Source organism: Leucoraja erinacea, chromosome 2 (genome assembly GCF_028641065.1).
Source record: "Leucoraja erinacea ecotype New England chromosome 2, Leri_hhj_1, whole genome shotgun sequence".
NCBI lineage: Eukaryota > Metazoa > Chordata > Chondrichthyes > Rajiformes > Rajidae > Leucoraja > Leucoraja erinaceus.
In genome coordinates, this window is record NC_073378.1 from 22,530,395 (window position 1) to 22,552,917 (window position 22,523).

The following is a 22,523-nucleotide window of genomic DNA, read 5'->3' on the forward strand; positions in this document are numbered from 1 at the left end:
GATTTATTAGCTGTGTTTTAATATATTTCCAATGTTAATTTTAAATGTACACTATATACTAAATAAGTGAAGATGTTCTACAGATGCGCCATAGAAAGCATTTTATCGGGATGCATCACCGCTTGGTTTGACCGCAAGAAATTGCAGCGAATGTGGACGGAGCCCAGACTATCACACAAAGCAACCTCCCTTCGATTGATTCCATTTATACCTCACGCCGCCTCGGCAAGGCCAGCAGCATAATCAAGGACAAGTCGCACCCTGGCCACTCTCTCTTCTCTCCTCTCCAAACGGGCAAAAAATATAGGTGTGAAAACGCACACCTCGAGATTCAGAGACAGTTTCTTCCCAGCCGTTATCAGGCAACTGAATTTTCCTACCACAACTAAAGAACAACCCTGAACTACTATCTACCCCATTGGTGACCCTCAGACTATCTTTGCACTTGCCTTGCACTAAAAATGATTCCCTTATCATATATCTATACACTGTAAATGGCTCGATTGTAATCATGTATTGTCTTTCCTCTGGTTAGCACGCAACAAAAGCTGATACTGTACCTTGGTACACGTGGCAATAAACTAAACTGAACTGTACATCTAAATAGAATCTCCCACCTTCTATGCCTTACAAGCAGTTGTGTGACCCCTTTCCTGGATAACCTTAAATGTTTGTCCCAAACACAATCAAGACTTTCATCAGAGCATTTTACTGTTGTACTATTTCATTTTAGTTTAGATTAACAAATCATCTAGAGCTAATAAAATCAGAAAATGTCCCTCCTCTCTTACTCTCAACCATGGATCAATAATTATTCAACTCTTCCTTAGAATCTTTTAATGAGGAATTCAATAGTGAGAAGGGAATTTGGATTTCTTTTTTGCAGCCTTCTAGTCTTATACTCGTGAACAACAATGAAACAATTCATTATGAAGTATGTCTTCCCTGCATGTTTTTTTTTACAAAAAGTCACTTGTCAGCAGAATAAAATGTTTAGCAAAATACAAAGTGTTGGGGGAACTAAGCAGGTCAGGCAGCATCTGTGGAGGAAATTAATTGGCAATGGCTTGGGTCGGGACCCTTCTTCTGAAGAAAGTCTGAAAAATCCCAACTTGAAACGTCACCTATCCATTTCCTCTGCCTACGCTGACTCAAACCTTAAGTTCATCCAACACTTTGTGCTTTGCTCCAGATTACATTATTTGCAATTATTGTGTATGCAGAATTAATGTTGCTGTCAGTGAAAAGATTATTTGGCTAAGAAGTGCAAATGGATTAATATTGGGCAGCATGGATAAGTTGGGACAAAGGACTCTATAAATATCTAAACGTTATCATCTATAACCTAACCAATTCCAGCTTCCAGTTGATTTTTATTTATTGAGAATTAACTGGACCTGACATTAAAGCAAGTCAGAGGCGAAACTATTGAAAGGTCAGAGTTACTGTAAATGTTGGACTATGTCTTCGTCATAAATACTGCAACTGAAAGAAATATGTCTCTTTCCAACAATGAATATTGAAAATTTCTATCAAATTTACCCTTTGTGTTTTGGATTCCATTAATTTAAATGATGTTTTAAATTCTCCAAATACGTTTGCATTATCCCAATTTATATAATCCTAAAACTCTCCAAAGACTTGCTACTGTTCAGAATACAATGGTTCAGGAGTACAATGGTTGCTTTAGTTACCATTGTTACCATCTAGTTACCATGGTTAGTCGTTTTACTGATTTTGGAATTTATTAAGCTGCATATTCTTATGGCATAAATAAATCATATTAAAATTAATTTATTTGAAGGGTTTTAATTTCCCATATGTCTAATTCCAATGAACATCCCTCAAAAAAGTTAATGATATCTATTCTCCTTTACCACCATTGTGTGCTTCACCAAAGTAATACCTTGGATTTCATCCCAGGGATTTATAATCGCATCTATCGTATTATGCATATTAAAAGTCTTGTGTTCACATATACTTCCTGATATGCAACATTTCTTGTTAAATTTTATAATATTGTTCTTGTTGAGATGCTCAAAGAGAAACAATGACACTTATTGGCCCAAGGTAGCTGAGATACCTTTGCTGCATTGTTACTTTTGCCTGCAACCCATTCACTCATCCCTTTTAGATTTTGATGCTTTCTTCTTCCATTTTCATTCCTACCAACTACTCTGTCTTTTCATGACCTAGGCCTTGCCTTCTGTTTTTAGACTTTCCTACCATGGGGGAAAAGACTATGGTTATTCACCTCATCTATGCCCCTCATGATTTTATAAACCTCTTTAAGTTTACCCCTCAGCCTCCTGTGCTCCTTGGAAAGAAGACCCAGCCTGTCCAGACTCTCTTTTTAATTCAAACATACCAGGAAGTTACTCATAAATCTTTTTACACCCTTTCCAGTTTATTGACATCCTTCATGCCTTACCAATGTCTTGTAAAGCTGTAACATGACATCCAAATTCCTGTACTGTAAACCCTGAACAATAAAGGCAAGCATGTCAAACACCTCTTTCGCCACTCTGTCGTACAAAAATGCAACACCTCACATTTATTTGGATTAAACTCCATCACCCATTCATTGGCACATTGGCCCAGTTGATCAAGATTCCTCTGTAATCTTGGATGACCTATTCCACTGTCCACTATACCACCCATGTTTGTGTCATCCGCAAACTTGCAAACCATGCCACCTACATTCACATCCAAATTGTTAATATAAACATAAATTATTAATATTAATAACGAATAACATTGGACCCAGCACTGATCCCTTCAGGACACCACTTGTTCAAGGCCTCCAGTCTGAAAAACAAATCTCTACCACCACCCTATCTCATACCTTCAAGCCCACTTTGTGTCTAATTTTACTTCGGAGTCACGTGAGTGACTACGTGAAGACCCCGTCCAGCACGCATGCGCGACATAGCGTCTCACGCAGTGCACAGCGACGGACGGGAGTACGAGCTCTCCCGCAACAATTTGAAAACGGACCTTCAGGTAAGCAAAGGGAAGGACATGGTGTTTTCGAAACCCTGTTCTGTTTTATTTTTAAAAAGGAATAGAACAGGGAAAACACCAAGGAAGGTCGTTCCCCGTTGGGCTGCTATGGACCAGGAGGGTTCCAGCAGTGGGGTGGCGACCGGCGGCACATGGACCGCACAACGCTACGGTCCACAGTCACCAACAGCATTCCGAGCCAAGCCCAGCGCCGCTAGCATAGCTCAAGGGAAAGTTGGCGACCAACCGTAGCGGGCTGGATGTAAGGCACAACGGAAGTCGGACTGGCCGGTTTACTCAGACGAGCCCGGCACGGTAGTCCCCGCCCGAGAGCAGCTAAAGGTGACAGTTTCAAGCCTTATGGAAAGGCTCATGGAGCAAAAGCTCCAGCGAGACTGGCTCTGGGAGATGGGGCAAGCTCGCCAAGGGAGCACAAACACTCCCACTCCAGTACACTAACAGCACTTGCCATCGCATCTCCCTCAACAGAGGGCAGCGTTGGCGACCAGGGCTGGGCTGGTCAAGAAGAGGGGTCACTGGCTGAAGAAAATCGGGAGTATGCTTAAGGTAAAGGACCAGGAAGAGCTGCTGGGTGCGGTGAACCGCTACGTGGCAACACCGTGAGCGGGACGGCCGTTACAGCCTAAACTGGCGGCCAGCTTATTACCTGTCCTTTAAAACCTCTCCAAGACAGGTAGTTATTGAGGCGTTGGACTTTATCACGCCTCCCCAAAATTGCATTTGCTCAATCTGCCTGCCATTACAGGAGGTACATCGAGCTGGGTATTTAAACCCAAAAAACTTAAAATTGCAAAAAAATGTAGATACCCACTGACGTCGGCTATCACTTCACATGTTCATTCCATGGACAGGGTTGACATGCCAAAACACCATGGCTTTACTGTGCAACACAGTATGTGATTGACAACCTCTGGAAGGAGGTCATAAGACCTGCCCTCAACCTGAAAAATCCGCAGGACTGTGTAGAACGCCGACCTCAGAACCACAGATCCTGCTATTTGGCAAAGAATTACCAAATCAAGCCTAAAATCTGGACGAAGAATCTAAGGCATTTGGCCTCATGAGGGCAGGACCTGGAATGAGCAAACCACGCAAAAACCCAGACGGCAGTACCTCTACGCATCCACCAGTAGGCATCTACTTCATGGTACTGGTGAAAGCTCGGGGCCCGCATACCACCCCCGCAAGTCTTTCGGGACAGGAAAAACGCGCCATCCCCCAACAATGCCACCCCGACAGACAAGGAACCAGAAACCGAAGAAATGAACACACCACCAAACAACAGTGGAGGTAGGTGGATATGGTTCCTACAAGAACTTGCCACCAGTTCAACATGCACCCCAAAGGGGTTTTACCCTCTCACTAAAAAGAAAACACGAGGGACAAGCTGAACTGGAGAAGACATACAAATGGGTCATAAAGAAGTCTAACTATGAACCTTTGGAATTCGTATTAAATTTACTAAAAAAACAAAAAAGATGGTGAATGTCACACCATCATTGACTTAACCACATTGAATACTTTCATCAAGTATACACACTTTAATGGAAAGCATTTGTAACTGCCAAACAATGGATTTCCTAAGGATACTTTATGGTAGGCATCGACTTAAAAGATGCATACTATTCAGTACCCATTCATAAAGATCATCGGAGATACCTAAAAATGTACCTGGATGGGGCAACTATGGCAGTACAAATTAGTGATTAATGGTCTAAATATGAGCCAAAACTGTTTTCCAAGATATTTAAACCAGTCCTGACACTATTAAGGAAACATATTGTCATGGCATATCTCAATGATATTTAACAATAGACAAAACCATGGAATTAGCTAATTCAGCAGCATTAGCTACTAAAGTATTAAACCTCAAAGTATTTGCTGAAATTACAAAGTAATATGGAACACCAGATATCGATTTCTTTGCATTCCGACTGAATCACCACGTACCGATGTATGTCGCTTGGGAACCAGACCTTGAGGCACCATCTCTATGTCCCCCCCCCCCCCCCCCCCCCCCCCTCGGACCCCTGACTGGCCCCCTTTCTGAAGTTTGAAGTTTGATCTGTATTTTATGAGGAGTTACGATGAGGGATTACATGCCCTCCGCTCCCACCCTCAATTATAGAGATCAACTGGTATCTTAGTTCTCCTTATCTTTACTATGTTTATTTCAATTATTGTGTTTACTGTGATTACACACCGCTGCTTTGAAGTATGTCGCGCATGCATGCTGGACGGGGTCTTCACGTAATCCCTCATCGTAACTCCTCATAAAATACAGATCAAACTTCAAACTGGTAAGTTCTCATTTAATCTTACTATTGGCTAGCTCATCCTGTATCAAATGTCAACTAAGTTACCAAACTAATCCACCATCTGATACCTTGTTAAAGGACTTGCTAGAGTCCATGTTTTTTGTCACCAAATAACGCAAGCAAATTTGTGAGATAGATTTACCATGCACAACATCATGCTAAATATTCGTAATCAGTCCTTGCCTTTCCAAATATATGTAGATCCTATCCCTCAATTGACTTTCCAATAACGCACACATCACTATTGTTAGACTTGCAAACTATTCCACAGAATGGGAGAGGAGGTGCTTGATGGGTGGTTAATTTATGGGGTTGTGCACTCCTTCTGTTTAAGCCGTCTTCTGGGTGCTCTTGTCCATTGACCTTTGTTGCGAATGGACTTGCCATCAATTGGGAGGCAGAGGTCATGTATCCTGTGCCAGGTGGTCATCTTCCTTATGTATAGAAATATACAAATAGGAGGAGGATATTTAGCACCTAAAATCCGTCCCACCAATTAATACGATCATTGTTGATCTGTAATTTAACTTCATAAATCTAGATTTTCAGCATATTGTTTAAGGCCCTTTGGTAAGCAAAAATCTCACAGTCTTAGATTTTACAATGTGATTTTAGCATTAGTTGCCTTTTGTAGAAGAGAGTTCCAATCTCTTGAAAGATCTGACAACGTCTGTGCTATATCTTGATGTCATGGATAGCCACAACCGGTAAATACACCAGGAGAAACATTATAGCCAAAATGTTTTAGATTCCAGGAATTCAAATTATCTTTTAAATCTCCAATTACAAGCTAGCATCATCCCAACTCATGCGACCCAAAAATCTGGCAGAGATCCTGGGATCTAAATTGCAGATGATGAGTAGGAAAAACATGGAAGGTCCAGTAGCTCACTAATAACCCATAGTCATATCTGGATTTACTCAGTGCTTAAGCTCTGACTCCACTGAAAGTCAGATCAACTTCTCAACTACAGAGAGGCAGTAACTGTTTGCCAGAAGGCATATTTTGATGACCTCCTCAACCATTACTTCATCCTTGCTGTGTGCCCTTAAATACATCCCACAGCCACGTAAAACTATCCATGTATTCTTAAGCTCCAGGTCTTTTTTCCCAAGACACCAGAGGAAGATTCTCATTGTTAAACACTTCTCTAGGCAGAACAGAAACCCATTGCATTTCAAATTTAAACATTTGGCTCTTTGTTAACCTCATTATATTCAAATCTGACCTGTTGTAAAACCATCATCATTTCAATTTGCCTTTAGCAATGAAATTCAATGTGAATTTATCATTTATAATTTTACAAGAACAGAAAAGACGTCAAATTCTTTGTTTAATGATTTTTTAAATTTGATTATGAAGAGAGTTCTCAGAACAGTATTAAACACTGATAGGCAGCGTAGAGCTTTGGTAAATTGCTCATTGTTCTATAATTTATTCACATTTCTACTACATTGAGCAGAGGGCAGAAATCTTGCCCTTAAAGCTATTTAAACCATTTAGCAGCAATCGCAAGTTTTACTTGTCCACTTGCTCTTCAAATAAGTCTTAATTTTATGCACAATGCAGCCAGATAGTACCTCAGTATGAAGCAAGCTTCAAATTTATGGCAATGAATATTGACAGCAAAAATTATTTGTACTATATAACAATAGTTTCATAGCATGGCATTATAGGGACTAAACTGGGCAATCTCTGAAAACAGGATTGAGAATTTTGTGCGTGTGGAAATTGATCCAGGAAGCACGGTATAGTCATGCAGCTCACTTTAATGGTTCCAGCCTCTGGCCAACACCAATTGAGCAGTTAACCACTTAGGTAACCTTGGCAGAGTTTAGTTTAATTATAACAGCCCACAAACAGGCCCTTCAGCCGACCGAGTCCGCGACGACCAGCGATCTCCACTTACACTAACACTATCCTTCACACAGTAGGACAATTTAAAGTTTTACCAAGCCAATTAGCCTACCAACCTGTACGTTTCTGGAGTGTGAGGAAAAAAACTGGAGCACACGTGGGAAAACCCACACAGGGCATGGAGAGAACGTACAAACTTCTTACAGACAGCACCTGGAGTCAGGATCGAACCCGGGTCTCGCCCTCTGCGCCACCATGCTGAGGATCCAATTCAATGAGTAATGCCCCTGTCCCACTTAGGAAACCTGAACGGAAACCTCTGGACACTTTGCGCCCCACCCATGGTTTCCGTGCAGTTCCCGGAGGTTGCAGGTGGTTGCCGGAGGTTGCAGGTAGTGGAAGCAGGTAGGGAGACTGACAAAAACCTCCGGGAACCACACGGAAACCTTGGTTGGGGAGCAAAGACTCCAGAGGTTTCCGTTCAGGTTTCCTAAGTGGGACAGGGGCATTATAGTTTGCCTGCACCACTTGAAAAGGTGATTGTGAATTGCTGTGAACTCACAGCACCCAACAGAGAACAGGCTTCAGAGTTAGAAGAGGGAGACCTAGGATTAGACTGAAGTAGGTTCCCAACCTTAAAATGCTGTCTGTCCATTTACCGCCACAGATGCTGCTTGACCCACTGAGTTCCTCCTGCTGTTTGTTTTTGAATCAGGCTTCACACTTATCTGGTTTTGTCCAGGAGCTGAAGAGGCGGGGAGATATCTGGAAGCAGATGGGACCACGTAGCCCTTTGGATAGAACAAAGTGCCTCCCATGTAGGTAATTGCTGGGCATCTAAACCGGATGATCTTCAAACATTTTATTTAATATGTGGGGATTAGGTCAATGATGGTCAATGATAGGTCAACAATTAGGTTTTCAAATGCGATAATCCACCAATAACAATACCAGCCTCACTACCTGTTCAATCCACCAAAGGCTATGCAGCACCACTTCTTGCCAAGCTGCTAACAATCTCCATCAATGAATACTCACACCAAGCATTCATAAGCTTTCCACAGCCTTATGCACTTCTGCAAAAGTCCACAACCAAATTGCGCAGTTAGCACATACGGCCAATGGTTCAACTATAACAGCCATATCTCCCAAACATTGTACAACACATCAAGTACATAAAATTATGAGAGCGTATTATTATTAGATAGGGTAGTGAGTCAGAATCTTTCTCCCAGGGCAGAAATATCAAATGTAGAGGGTATAGCCTTATACTGAGAGGGTCAAATTTTAAAGGAGATGTGCAGGACAAGTCATAATTTAGACAGTGATGGGTGCAAGGAACATGCTGCTGGAGCTGTTGTGGAGGCCAATACAATGGTGGCATTAAGAGTCTTTTAGATATAGAGCATATTTAGATTTTAGAGTATGCAGGGAATGCAGGTATATTGATCTCCTAATCTGAGGAAAGACATTCTTGCCATAGAGGGAGTACAGAGAAGGTTCACCAGACTGATGCCTGAGATGGCAGGACTTTCATATGAAGAAAGACTGGATAGACTCGGCTTGTACTCGCTAGAATTTAGAAGATTGAGGGGGGATCGTGTAGAAACTTACAACATTCTTAAGGGGTTGGACAGGCTAGATGCAGGAAGATTATTCCCGATGTTGGGGAAGTGCAGAACTAGGGGCCACAGTTTAAGGATAAGAGGGAAGTCTTTTAGGACTGAGGTAAGAAAAACATTTTTACACAGAGAGTGGTGAATCTGGGGAATTCTCTGCCACAGAAGGTAGTTGAGGCCAGTTTATTGGCTATATTTAAGAGGGAGTTAGATGTGGCCCTTGTGGGATCAGGGGGTATGGAGAGAAGGCAGGGATGGGATATTGGATGATCAGCCATGATCATATCGAATGGCAGTGCAGGCTCGAAGGGCCGAATGGTCTACTCCTGCATCTATCTATGTTTCTACGTTTCTATGATCAGACAGGGGAGATAAGTTTATCTTGGCATCATATTCGACATGGACATTGTGGGCCGAAGGGCTTGTTCCTGTGCTGTACTGTTTTATGTTCTAGTTTCCTCTTACCTGAAAAAAGACATATTAACATTTGAGGAAATCTGAAGGAGATTCGCCAAGTTATTCCAGGGAATACAAGTTTGGCCTCTTGAAAGAGGCTGGATAGTTTGGGTTTATATACCTCAAGATTTCGAAGAATATGGGATAACCTCTTTCATGCAAATCAGATTCTAAGGGGGCTTGACGTAATAGATTCTGAGGTCTTTTCCCTGCTGGAGAGTCTCGAACGACGGGGTTGATCTTTTAAAACTTCTGTACATAGAAATTGAAGTCTCTGGAATTCTCTATCCCTGAGAATGGTGGATGCCAGATTATTAAATATGCATAAGGAGGAGATAGAAAAAGCATTCCAACATTCAAGAAGATGATGGTTATAGGGAACTGGCACAGAATGGACTTGAGGCCAACATAGATCAGCATGATAATATTGCAAGGCAGGCCAGGTAAGAGGTCAGGTTGTCTACTCCTGCTCCAATTTTCTCAAGTTCTAGTTCTTTTCATCAAAAACACGTCACAGTATTTTTTAAAGCTGGTCCACTTTAAGTATGAACCAAATATTCAATTAACTTGAAACCTTCAGCATGCCTTGTATAACTAGTCATCACCTACCTGTTGGAGGATGTGGACTTGGTTCCTGGTGAAATGCAGCGTTGGAGCTAATGCATTCCTTCGTGAAGGTGATGTCATCAAGTGATATGACTCCCTTTGACCCTTTGCCCACCCATCCTTCGATCATTATCTCAAAGTCTTCATCAGCTCTGAGGGCTGTTTCAGCTCGGTGCCAATAATGACCTTGGTCACCTGTTAAGTTCAAAAGTGGTTTGCGACGGCCGGATAAAGTCCACAGATATACAATTAACGATCCATTGATGTCTCCTGCCATATGGTAATAAAAAATAAGCTGCCAAAGAAACAGAAACAGCATTCTCAACCAAAGAGCTTGAGATTTTGCACATATAGTTCTTAAAAGTATTCACCTGTAATTTTATCAACATATTTTACATTCAAAACAATATGTGTAATAACAACACAATAGGGCGGCACAGTGGCGCAGCTGTAGAGTTGCTGCCTTACAGCGCCAGGGACCTGGGTTCGATCCTGACCACAGGTGCTGTCTGTAAGGAGTTTATACGTTCTCCCCATTCCTCAGTTTCCTCCGACATTCCAAAGATGTGCAGGGTTGTAGGTTAAGTGACTTCTGCAAAATTGTCACTGGTGTTTAGTGTATGTGTGATCGTGGTCAGCGCGGACTCGATGAGCCGATGGGTCTATTTCCACGCTGTATCTCCAAACTAAACTAAACTAAATTGCTTATTGTTATCCTACTACAAAATAAAACCATTCGTCATAGCCATGCTTGAAAAGGAATGCATTAAAAAGAAATCTCAAGAAACAATAGTTCAATTGCTGCAACAGGTTTGTAGGGTGAATGTGAAAACAGTTTGTATTGATGTGCTCAAATAAAAATTTGATTTATTGGTGGAAATTTGAAGTGGTCTTTCAGAAAAAATTGATTTACTGAAATACAATGAATAATTGAAGGTATGACGTGATGTGTTACATGCGCTTGATGACAACCCTCGGACTATCCTCGACCGGACTTTGTGTTCAAGAAGGAACTGCAGATGCTGGAAAATCGAAGGTGAGCAACAGCGGAAATTGGAGGAACAGCACCTCATATTCCGCCTGGGGACCTTGCGTCCGGATGGCATTAACATTGAATTCTCCCAATTTTGCTAGCCCTTACTGTCTCCTCCCCTTCCTTATCCCTTGAGCTGTCTCCTCCCACCCCCCCCCCCCCCCCGCCCCTCGGGCTCCTCCTCCTCCCCTTTTCCTTCCTTCTCCCCCCCCCCCCCCCCCATCAGTCTGAAGAAGGTTTTCCGCCCGAAACGTTGCCTATTTCCTTCGCTCCATAGATGCTGCTGCACCCGCTGAGTTTCTCCAGCAATTTTGTGTACCTTGACCGGACTTTGCTGGCTTTACCTTGCACTAAATGTTAATCCCTTATCATGTATCTATGCACTGTAAATGGATTGATTGTAAGCATGTATTGTCTTTCTGCTGACTGGTTAGCACGCAACACAAGCTTTTCACTGCACTTGTACACTGTACACGTGACAATAAATGAAACTAAAATGAACAGCTTTGTAAATCTGACCATGCATCTTTCTCATACAAGACTTTCAAAGAAATAAAATTATCTTGCTTCTCTGCTGTCCAAAACATTTTGTGCCATCATCATCACATGCTTGCTCACTTAATTGTTGCCACACACAATTTATTTATTGTTAACATATTCTTATTTAATGTGCAGAAGGTTAAATGGAAAGAAAACCATTATACAGTGAAATATGGAAAGAGACCAACCATGCATGTGCTGGATCTTTGCAAGGGCCACCAATTAACTCTCATCTGGTGTACTTTGCCTCTGCCTTCAAGTATTTATTCAAAGTTTATTTGAACATTACTGGTGAATCTATCTCATCATCACCCTATAACATAGAAACATAAAAACATAGAAAATAGGTGCAGGAGTAGGTCATTCAGCCCTTCGAGCCTGCACCACCATTCGATATGATCATGGCTGATCATCCAACTCAGTATCCCATCCCTGCCTTCTCTCCATACCCCCTGATCCCTTTAGCCACAGGGGCCACATCTAACTCCCTCTTAAATATAGCCAATGAACTGGCCTCAACTGCCTTCTGTGGCAGAGAATTCCACAGATCCACCACTCTCTGTGTGAAAAATGTTTTTCTCATCTCAGTCCTAAAAGACTTCCCTCTTATCCTTAAACTGTGACCCCTTTTCCTGGACTTCCCCAACATCGGGAATAATCTTCCTGCATCTAGCCTGTCCAACCCCTTAAGAATTTTGTAAGTTTCTATAAGATCCCCCCTCAATCTTCTGAATTCCAGCGAGTACAAGCCAAGTCTATAAAGTAGTACATCCCAGATTGAAACAAATCAGTGCATGTTTTGTTTTACTCATGGTGGCAATCACTATAAACGCATGCAACTTTGCTAGTAACTTTTCTACCTTTCTCCTCATTTATATCATTAAACTTATTTATTGCCCAGCAGCTCTAGCCCCAACCAAAATGAATTGGTTTAAAAGTGGTAATAGACCACATCTGCACTAGTCTTTGAAACATAGAACAATAGAAAATAGATGCAGGAGGAGGCCATTCGGCCCATCGAGCCAGCACCGCCATTCCTTGTGATCATGGCTGATCGTCCCCTATCAATAACCCGTGCCTGCCTTCTCCCCATATCCCTCGACTCCACTAGCCCCTAGAGCTCTATCTAACTCTCTCTTAAATTCATCCAGTGACTTGGCCTCCACTGCCCTCTGTGGCAGGGAATTCCATAAATCCACAACACCCTGGGTGAAAAAGTTTTCTCTCTGGACAATCTAAACCCTTTGCAATTTACATACATGAAAAAATCGGTATATAGAGGATGTCATTTCTGGAACGCCTTAACAATAAGAACACATGTCAGAATGCCATTTGTTTACTGCAGCTCAGCCTTCAACGCCATTTACCGAATAAGCTTGTCTCTAAAATCCTGGATGCTGTCTTTTGGGCCTCCATCTGCAACTGACCAGATATATCTGAGGACACTGTGGGAAGCTGGAGAGGAAATTGCAGGTAACCTGGTTGAGATTAACGAGTCATCATTAAATACGGGTGAGGTGCAGGAGAGTGGCAAATGTTGTGCCCTTATTTCAGAAGGGCTGCAGGAAAAAAGCCTGACAACTACAGTCCAGTGCGTCCAACTTCTGTGGTCGCAAATATATTGGGGAGTACTCTGAGGGATAAGATATGCGTGCATTTAGATGGGCAAGGCCTGATTAGGGATAGTCAGCATGGTTTTGAATGTGTGAGATCATATCTCACAAATCTAATTGAGTTTTTTGAAAATGCGACCAAAAAAGATGATGAGGGCAGAGCTGTAAACGTTGTATATATGGATTTCAACAAGAATTGTCCATATAGTAGGCTGTTTTGGAAGGTTATATCACACGGGATCCAAGGGCAGATAGCTGACTGGATAGAAATGCTCCATGGAAGGAAGCAGAAGGTGGCTTTTTGGATTGGAGGCCTGTGACTAGTTGTGTGCCTCAGGGTTCAGTGCTGTGCCCATAGCTTTGTCATGTATATCAATGATTTGGATGAGAACGTATAAGGCATGATTAGAAAGGTTGCATATGACATGAAAATGGTTGGTATTATAGATGGTAAAGTAATTATTCAAAAATTGCAGCAAGATCTTGATTGGTTGGGCAGGTGGACTGAGGAATGATTGATGGACTATAATACAGACAAGTGCGAGGTGTTGCATTTTGGAAAGTCTAACATGGGCAGGACCTACACAGTGCATGGTAGGGGTCTGGGGAGTGTATGGAATAGAAGGATCTATGAATGCAGATACATAGCTTGTTGAAAGCAGCATCACAGGTAGATGGGGTCGTCAAAAAGGTTTTTGGCACATTGGCCTTCATTAGAGCATTGAGTATAGAAGTAAGGAGGTCAATTATATAAGACCGGTGAGGCCACATTAAGAATATTGTTTTCAGTTCTGGTCACCAAGTTATAGTCAAGCTGGAGAGGGTGATGAGAAGATTTACAAGGATATTGCCAGGACACAAGGGCCTGAGCAATAGGGAGTGATTGAACAGGCTAGGACTTTATTCATTGGAGTGCAGGAGGATGAGAAATGACCTTATAGAGATCATGAGAGGAATAGATCAGGTAAATGCAGAGAGTATTTTGTCCAGAGTAGGGGAATCAAGAACCAGATGACATACATTGAAGGTGAGGGAGGTAAGGATTTAATAGCAACTTGAAGGGTAACTATTTTTACACAAAGATACGGAATGAGCTGCCGAAGGAGGTAGTTGGGGCAGGTACTATAATAACGTTTAAGAGGCTTTTGGATAGGTACATAAATAGCATAGGTTTAGAGGGATATGGGCAAAGCGTGGACTGGTATAGATGGGGCATGTTGGTCGGTAGGACCAAAGGGCCTGTTTTAATGCTGTTTGATTGTATGACTTTAGCTTCTGGATTTGCTGACAGTTAGTTAGAATTGGTCAGTACATTTTCTTCATCCTCAATACTGGTGTTCCCCAAGACTGTATGCTCATTCCTCAGCTCTATTCCCTGTACATAAATGATTGTGTGGCAAAGTATAGCACCAACCTGATATTTAAAGTTGACAAAACTATTGATTAATGGATCAACAACAATGATGAGACAGAGTACAGGAAAGAGGTTGGGAACCTTGGTCACGGTATGTGGATAGGCATATGAATATACTGGGTATTTACCATCATAGACGTTTTAGAAGATCTGGCATGTCCACTAGGAATTTCTCAAACCTTTACTGATGTGCTATGGAGATTATTCTGATGGGATGCATCTCCGCCTCGTAAGGCAAGTGATCTGCTCTCGATCCCATTAACCTGCAGAGTGTGGTGAACACAGTCTAGCCACTATCTATTGTAATTCGCTTCCCACCACAGCCATCTCCCTGGCCCTACACTCATCCCTGGAACACCCGGATAAGAGAGACACCAACGTCAGACTCCTATTCACAGACTACAACTCTGCCTTTAACACCATTATCTCATCCAAACATCACCAGAACCAGGAGTCAGCGCTCATCTCTGCAACTGGATCCTCGACTTCCTGATCAACAGACCTCAATCAGACCCCTATACAGGGGACAAATCATCCTCTATGAAAATCCTCAACACTGGTGCTCCACAAGGATGCATTCTCAGCCGCCTTCTTTACACCATGTACGCCTACAACTATGTACAAATGTAATTCAATATACACATTTACAGACATCAAATAATGGATATCAAATAATGATGTAGAAGTACAGTAAGGAGATCGAGAACCTCATGACCAGGTGTCGAGACAAAACCTTTCTCTCAATGTCAGCAAGACAAAGGAGATACTGATCGATTCCATACCACAGTTTGCATTGACAGCGCTAGAGCAGAGTTGGTTGAAAGCTTCAAATTCCTAGTAAATATCACCAACAACTTCTCTGGGACCACCTATATTGAAGCAATGGCCAAGAAAGCACACCAACACCTTGACTTCTTTAGCAGGCTTGGGAAGTTTGGTATGACCCCAACAACTCTTGCCAACTTCTCCAGATGCGCCGTAGAAAGCATTTTATATGGATGCCCCGCAACTTGGTTTGGGAACAGCTCAACCCAAGACCGCAAGAAATTAAAGAGAATTGCGGACACAGCCCAGATCATCACGCAAACCAACTTCCCTTCCATTGATTCCATTTACACCTCACGCTGCCTCGGCAAGGCCAGCAACATAATCAAGCATCAGTCACACCCTGGCCATTCCCTCTTCTCCCCTCTCCCATCGGGGAAAAGCTATAGAAGTGTGAAAACACACACCTCCAGGTTCATGGACAGTTTCTATATTGCAAACAACAGATTCCCCAGCACAGATCCCTGGGGAATTCTACTGGTCACACCCTTCCACCACAACCCATCATTAAGCAAAAACAAAAACAAATGTAAACACTGCTGGTGGATATGTGGAGATACAGATGTGCTGGGTGTACAGAAGTGTGGCCGTTCATCAGGATATAAGATGATATAAATTCATATGTCCAACATATAACCTACCCAGGAACGAGTAGGTTATCCTATGATGAATGTTTGTCGGCACTGGGCGTGTACTCGCTGGATTTTAGAAGAAGGATGGGGGACCTCATTGAAACATAAAGAATAGTGAAAGGCTTGGATAGAGTGATTGTAGAGAGGATGTTTCCACTCGTGGGAGAGTCTAGGACTAGAGGTCATAGCCTCACAATTAAAGGACATTCTTTTAGGAAGGAGATGAGGAGGGATTTCTTTAGTCAGAAGGTGGTGAATCTGTGGAGTTCTTTGCCACAGAAGGCTGTGGAGGCCATCAGTGGATATTTTTAAGGCAGAAAGAGATAGATTATTGATTAGTACAGGTGGCAAGAGGTTATGGGGATAAGGAAGTAGAATGGGGTTAGGAGGGAGAGTAGATCAGCCATGATTGAATACCATGGAGTACATATGGTAGAATTCTATTCCTGTTCCTTATGACCTTATTATAGGACAAGCTCTCCAGTATATTCTCTCAAACTAAATATACAGGCAACGTTGTGTTAAAATATGCAGAAAGGCAGTTTATTGGATCAGGAGATAAGGAAAGTCAGACTGTTAGTATAACAGCCCAACCAAATTGGGCCAAGCATCCTGGAAACGGAACTAGTGAATTTAATGCATGGCTGTGTTAAGACCTGCTGCATTAGAAGTCAACAAAACCTGCCTTACAAGCTGATCTGATAATCGCAAGTGACCCAGATAACATACTGATAATAAAAGTCACAGCACTGTTGTGTAACAAGATTCAATTACGCAGTTTCCAAGATAAGCTGATTTTCTGTACTGTTAGTCAGGCATATACATTTAAAAAATATCCACCTCAAGGCAAAACAGACGAGCTGAAACAAATCATCTGATGATGGACTCAAAAAAAAATTAGGAATGGCAGTTGAAAATATAAAAATTGCAGATACTGAAAAAATAAAATTCAATAAAAAATGCTGAGTTAAGTTCTGATGAAAAGTTCCAGATGAAATATTAACTCTCTCCACAGGTGCTGCCTGACCTGTTCAGTGCTTCCTGCCATGTGCAGACATGGCGTCGAAGGACGAGAAGCTGAAGCAAAGAAGTGGAAGCCAAATAACCGAACGGAAACAAAACCGAAAAGCCAAGTAACCAAAAGCGTTCAAAGCCGAAAAGCCAAATAACCGAAAGGGAGGGATGCCTAAAAGCCAACTAACCGATAGGGTGGTTACACAAAAAAGCTGGAGAAACTCAGCGGGTGCAGCAGCATTCGATTCTCCAGCATCTGCAGTTCCCTCTTAAACAACCGATAGGGTGGGATGCCTCACCAAAAGGCCGCTATGCCGAAACGCCAACTCAGCGAAAGGCTGCGTCGCCTACAAGCCAACTCACCGAAAGCCGAAAGCCAAATAATGGACATGATGTTGCGGGGGGGGGGGGGGGGGGGGGGGGGGGGGGGGACTTGTCAGCGATTGGTCCAGACCCCACGTCCATCACATCACTGGCCGGTGAAGATGGGAGGGTGGGGCTCATTTTCCCCACACAAGCCATAGGTGACTGGGCACTCTGAACCCGAGCACCAAGTGATAAGCGGCTGAAGGAGCGCATCCCTCGGGACAGCCCCCACTCTCTCATGGCCGCCTTCCGTCGTCTCACCCATGCAGCCGCACTGTGACGGGCTGTGGGTCAGCAGCGCGCACCCACACACACGGGACCGGGTGGAGCAGAGGTGTGGGACAGGCTGGTTCCTCTGCCCACCCAGAGTCACTAACCGCGATGTACTGCCATTGGACCCCAACCCCCACACCAGGTGATTCACCACCCTGACCCCCGGACCCCGATACACACACGGGGTGATTCACCCCCGACACCCACACCAGGTGATTCACCGCCCTGACCCCCGGACCTCGATACACACACAGGGTGATTCACCCCCGACACTCACACCAGGTGATTCACCCCCCACCATGGCCGCGGGGACAGACGGCTCAAGGCATTGGCAGCCAAAATAAATCACTTTTAAAACATGGGGGGGGGGACACAAATTCCCTGACGGGCTGATGACAACGAACAATTTTACCTCCTCCCACTCCTCCCCCCCTTGACAACAAGAAGCACATTTTATTTATTGTTTAAACATAGTAATACCGTCTGATTGCCTGCGTAGTGCACACAACAAGCTCCCACGCACAAAACACCAGGTAATCTGTAATCTGTTCTAACTGAACATGGACTCAAAAAACTGGAATAACTCAGTGAGTCTGGCAGCATCTCTGGAGAGAAGGAATGGGTGACGTTTCAGGTGGAGACCATTCTTAATATCTGAAGACTGAGTCTGAAGGGTCTCGACCCGAAACACCACCCATTCCTTCTCTCCAGAGATGCTGCCTGTCCCACTGAGTCACTCCAGCATTTTGTGTCTATCTTTGGTGTGACTGTTGTCTCATTTCATCGGCTTCATGTATTGCGCGCATGGAAGAGACGCTAGACGTTTACATGCCGCTCGCATCTATTCATCCACGTGTGCTCTTAATGAAATCTCACATCTTTGCAAGGGAGATGTGGAATTGATGCAACCACCGGCTAAAGCAAAGGTGTAGTTAGGACCGGGAAATAATCTCACCACTTAATTAAGCAGGTTCCTGAATGTAAGAACCAAAGATCCGAGAGGAGCAAGATAGACCACTCCTCCGAAATCCAACGGCATGACGTGTAGTTCGTAATGGACGCCACGGCCGCCATTTGTTTATGCCAAACGCGGCATCTTTGGTAGTGGGGACGGACTCCACAGATATACAATCTGCTCTTACATCAGGTCGCAGGGAAGAGCAAAGATACTAGAGGCTCCTCTAGTATCTTTGGAGGAAGAAGACATTTCCTGCACTCCTGAGTTGATCCAGGAATGATTCTCGGTCCCCCCGATACCAGATGAAGGCAGACTCTCTGTCTGGCGGGAGAGCCTCAAGCGTCTGCCCGCGCGAGGTCGGCGCTCCCGAGGCAGCGGGCAATGGTCCTCTAGTATCTTTGGTGTAATCCGTTCCAATGATTGATCTGCTCTATCATCTTTGGTGTAATCAGTGTTGTAGGGGCCAGTGTTTTATATAGCATCGATAACTTCACATATTTAGTTAATATTATTGTAAATTTTATTAATATTATTGTAAATTGCAGCTCAATAAAATGGCGCCAACAATCACCCATGTCATACTACGCATTTATCGCAGAGTGGCGCATCTTGCTCTGCTCTATAATCTTTGGTAAGAACTATTTATACATGTAACATTTTTGTTTTTAAAACAATGTAACTCTTATTTTGAGATTTAATTCCGACCCCGTCCTGTGGGAAGGGCTTGCAGCAGCCAGTGGTTTACAATATGATCATGGCTGATCATCCAACTCAGTATCCTGTACCTGCCTTCTCTCCATACCCCCTGATCCCTTTAGCCACAAGGGCCACATCTAACTCCCTCTTAAATATAGCCAATGAACTGGCCTCAACTACTTTCTGTGGCAGAGAATTCCAGAGATTCATCACTCTCTGTGTGAAAAGTGTTTTTCTCATCTCGGTCCTAAAAGATTTCCCCCTTATCCCTAAACTGTGACCCCTTGTTCTGGACTTCCCCAACATCGGGAACAATCTTCCTGCATCGGCGCGGCGTTTCCTGTCGGGGACCGCCCAGAACCTCGGCTTCGGCAGCGGCACAGCGCTGGAGCGTTGGAGCACTATCGCAGAGCGGAGCGGGCGATGCCCTACCCGGGTCGCCGCGCTGGAAGTCCAGTGAGCTGAGACCGCCATGATAAACATCGCGGAGCTGCAGCTGTGGAGCGGCCGGCTGCGGGCGGCGGTGCTGATTTTTCATCGGGAGCCTGGGATCTCTCAGTGAGATCACCAGTTGTGGAGCTCCATCTGGCGCGGCCTTGTTGGCTTCGGAAGCTGCGGCCTCCAGTATGGAAGCGGCCGTTCCAGGTGTCCCAAGCCGCAGTGAGGATTCTCCCGTCGCCGGAGCAACATCACCCGGTGAGAACGGCCTGGAACATCGGGCCTCTGTGGAGGCAACTGTGGAGGCCTCAAAAGGCCCGACTATGGGTGAACTGGGGATGGGACTGGACATTGTGCCTTCCCTCACAGTGGGAACCATTGTGGGGCATGTTTTTATGTTTAAATGTCTTTATTACTGTTATGTCTGTATTCTTTCTTTATGTGCTGCATGGCAAGAAGCATTTCACTACACCTAGGTGGATGTGACCAATAAAATAACCTTTGAACCTTTGAACCACCTAACCCCTTAAGAATTTTGTAAGTTTCTATAAGATCCCCCCTCAATCTTCTAAATTCTAGCGAGTACAAGCCTAGATTGACTACAGCACCTTCCCCACCAACGATGTCAGGCTAACTGGTCTATAATTCCCTGTTTTCTCTCTCCCGTCTTTCTTAAAAAGTGGGATAACATTAGCTAGATTGATGGGGAGAGGAATAAACAGGAGGCAAGAAATAGTCAGAACAATTCAGGGCCGGCAACAGATGTCCTCAGGAAGGGTGGATCCATTATGATGCATAATGCATCTTGTCCATAGTGCTGAGATGCTCTAGCACTTTGTTTTAATTTGCAAACCAGCATCTGCAGTTTGTGTAGGAAGGAACTGCCGATGCTGGTTTAAATCAAAGATAGACTTAAAATGCTGGACTAACTCAGCAGAACAGGCAGCATCTCTGGAGATAAGGAATATGTGACGTTTCAGGTCGAGTCCCTTCCTCAGTCTGATGGTTGACTGCAGTTCCTTGTGTTTTCTTAATGCCACAAATAGCTCATGAACCTGAGCAACTCATACTGAATATCTGATCATACATTTATTCTCCAGGCTATTTAAGAGATGAAAGCCATTTGATTGTGGACCTAAATTACAGGAAAAATATGATTTCTTGTTTGTTTACAGTTAAACATGCATTAATGTCAACAAAAAGAGATATTGTTTATTTTGTTTAATCAGAGAAAGGTTGCACATTAACTTTATACAGCGCAGAAGGCTCTGTTACTTGCAATGGTTCTGTGATGAGAATGCATTTGATCACGATTGGAGATCATCAAAGGGACATCACTGTAAGGGCTCCAGTTAGGGGTAACATCTTCCAGCTTCTTTATTTACTAGAGTGGTAACTGTGTGGAATGAGCTTTTTTACTGCAGGTTCGTTTTTTTTTAAAAACAAATTGGACATATTGTATGGATGGGAACATTTAATCTGAGCGCAGGTTTTTCAGATTTTTGCCTGCTTTAAAGTTATATTTATATGGTTATTAGTTTAACAAGAGATATTGTGTATTTTGTTAATCTGGCACATTAACATACGCGTGGCTCTGTTATGCAATGGATCTGTCAAATGCATTTGTTCACGATTGGATATCATCAATCACTGTCTGCTCCATAAGTGACATCTCCCAGCATTTACTGGAAACTTTTTTTACTGCAGCTTTTTACACACATATTGTAGTCACATTTAATCTTTTTCAGGTTTTTGCCTGCTTTAAAGTTCTCAAGCCCTCAGTAAACATTCAATCTTTTATTGAATCGGTCTTTATTTTAAAGCTGCAAGACCAAATGTGTATTTAGATTCAACAAATCTTACAGCTTGGAAACAGTTCCTTCAGCCAACTTGTCCATGCCAACCAAGATGCCCCATCTAAGCAAGTCCCATTTGCCCATGTTTGGACCAAAACCCTCTAAACCTTTCCTGTCCATTTAACAGTGCAAATGCCTTTTAGGTGTTGTTATGGTGAGTACCCACCTCGCTTATCTCCAGTGGCAGCTCATTCCACATATTCATCACACTCTGAGTGAAAACGTTGCTCCTCAGGTTCCTTATAATCTTCTCCCTCTCACCTTAAAATTTCACTCAGCACAATATTTATGTGCACTGCACAATAGGATAGAGTCATAGAGTGATACAGTGTGGAAACAGGCCTTCAGCCCAACTTGCCCACACCGGCCAACATCTCCCAGCTACACTAGTCCCACCTTCCTGTGTTTGGCCCATATCCCTCCAAACCTTCCTATCCATGTGTTTAAGAAGGAACCGCAGATGCTGGAGCATCGAAGGTTACACAAAAAAGCTGGAGAAACTCAGCGGGTGCAGCAGCATCTATGGAGCGAAGGAAATAGGTAACGTTTCGGGCCGAAACGTTGCCTATTTCCTTCGCTCCATAGATGCTGCTGCACCCGCTGAGTTTCTCCAGCTTTTTTCCAAACCTTCCTATCCATGTACCTGTCTAACTGTTTCTTAAACGTTTGTATAGTGCCAAACTCAACTACCTCTTCTGGCAGTTTGTTCCATACACCCACCACCCTTTGTGTGAATAAGTTACCACTCAGATTCCTATTAAATCTTTTTCCCTTCACCTTGAACCCATGTCCTCTGTGTTCTCTATTCACCGACGCTGGGCAAGAGACTCTGTGCATCTATTGCTCTCATGATTTCATACACCTCTATAAGAAGATTTCATACACCTCTACACCTCATCCTCCTGCGCTCCAAAGAATAGAGTCCTAGCCTACTCAACCTCCCCCTATAGCTCAGACCCTCTAGCCCTGGCAACACCTTGCACC

General features: G+C 43.4%; 1 protein-coding gene across 1 annotated transcript in view; it reads right to left on the reverse strand.

Annotated features, from left to right (window-relative positions):
- The window catches only part of malrd1 (MAM and LDL receptor class A domain containing 1), a 312,060-nt gene that overhangs the window by 183,669 nt on the left and 105,868 nt on the right, over positions 1-22,523 (reverse strand). The window contains exon 19 of the mRNA XM_055652737.1: positions 9,885-10,176. Within this exon, the coding sequence (XP_055508712.1) occupies positions 9,885-10,176 (292 nt within the window). The remainder of the gene's footprint in view (positions 1-9,884; positions 10,177-22,523) is intronic.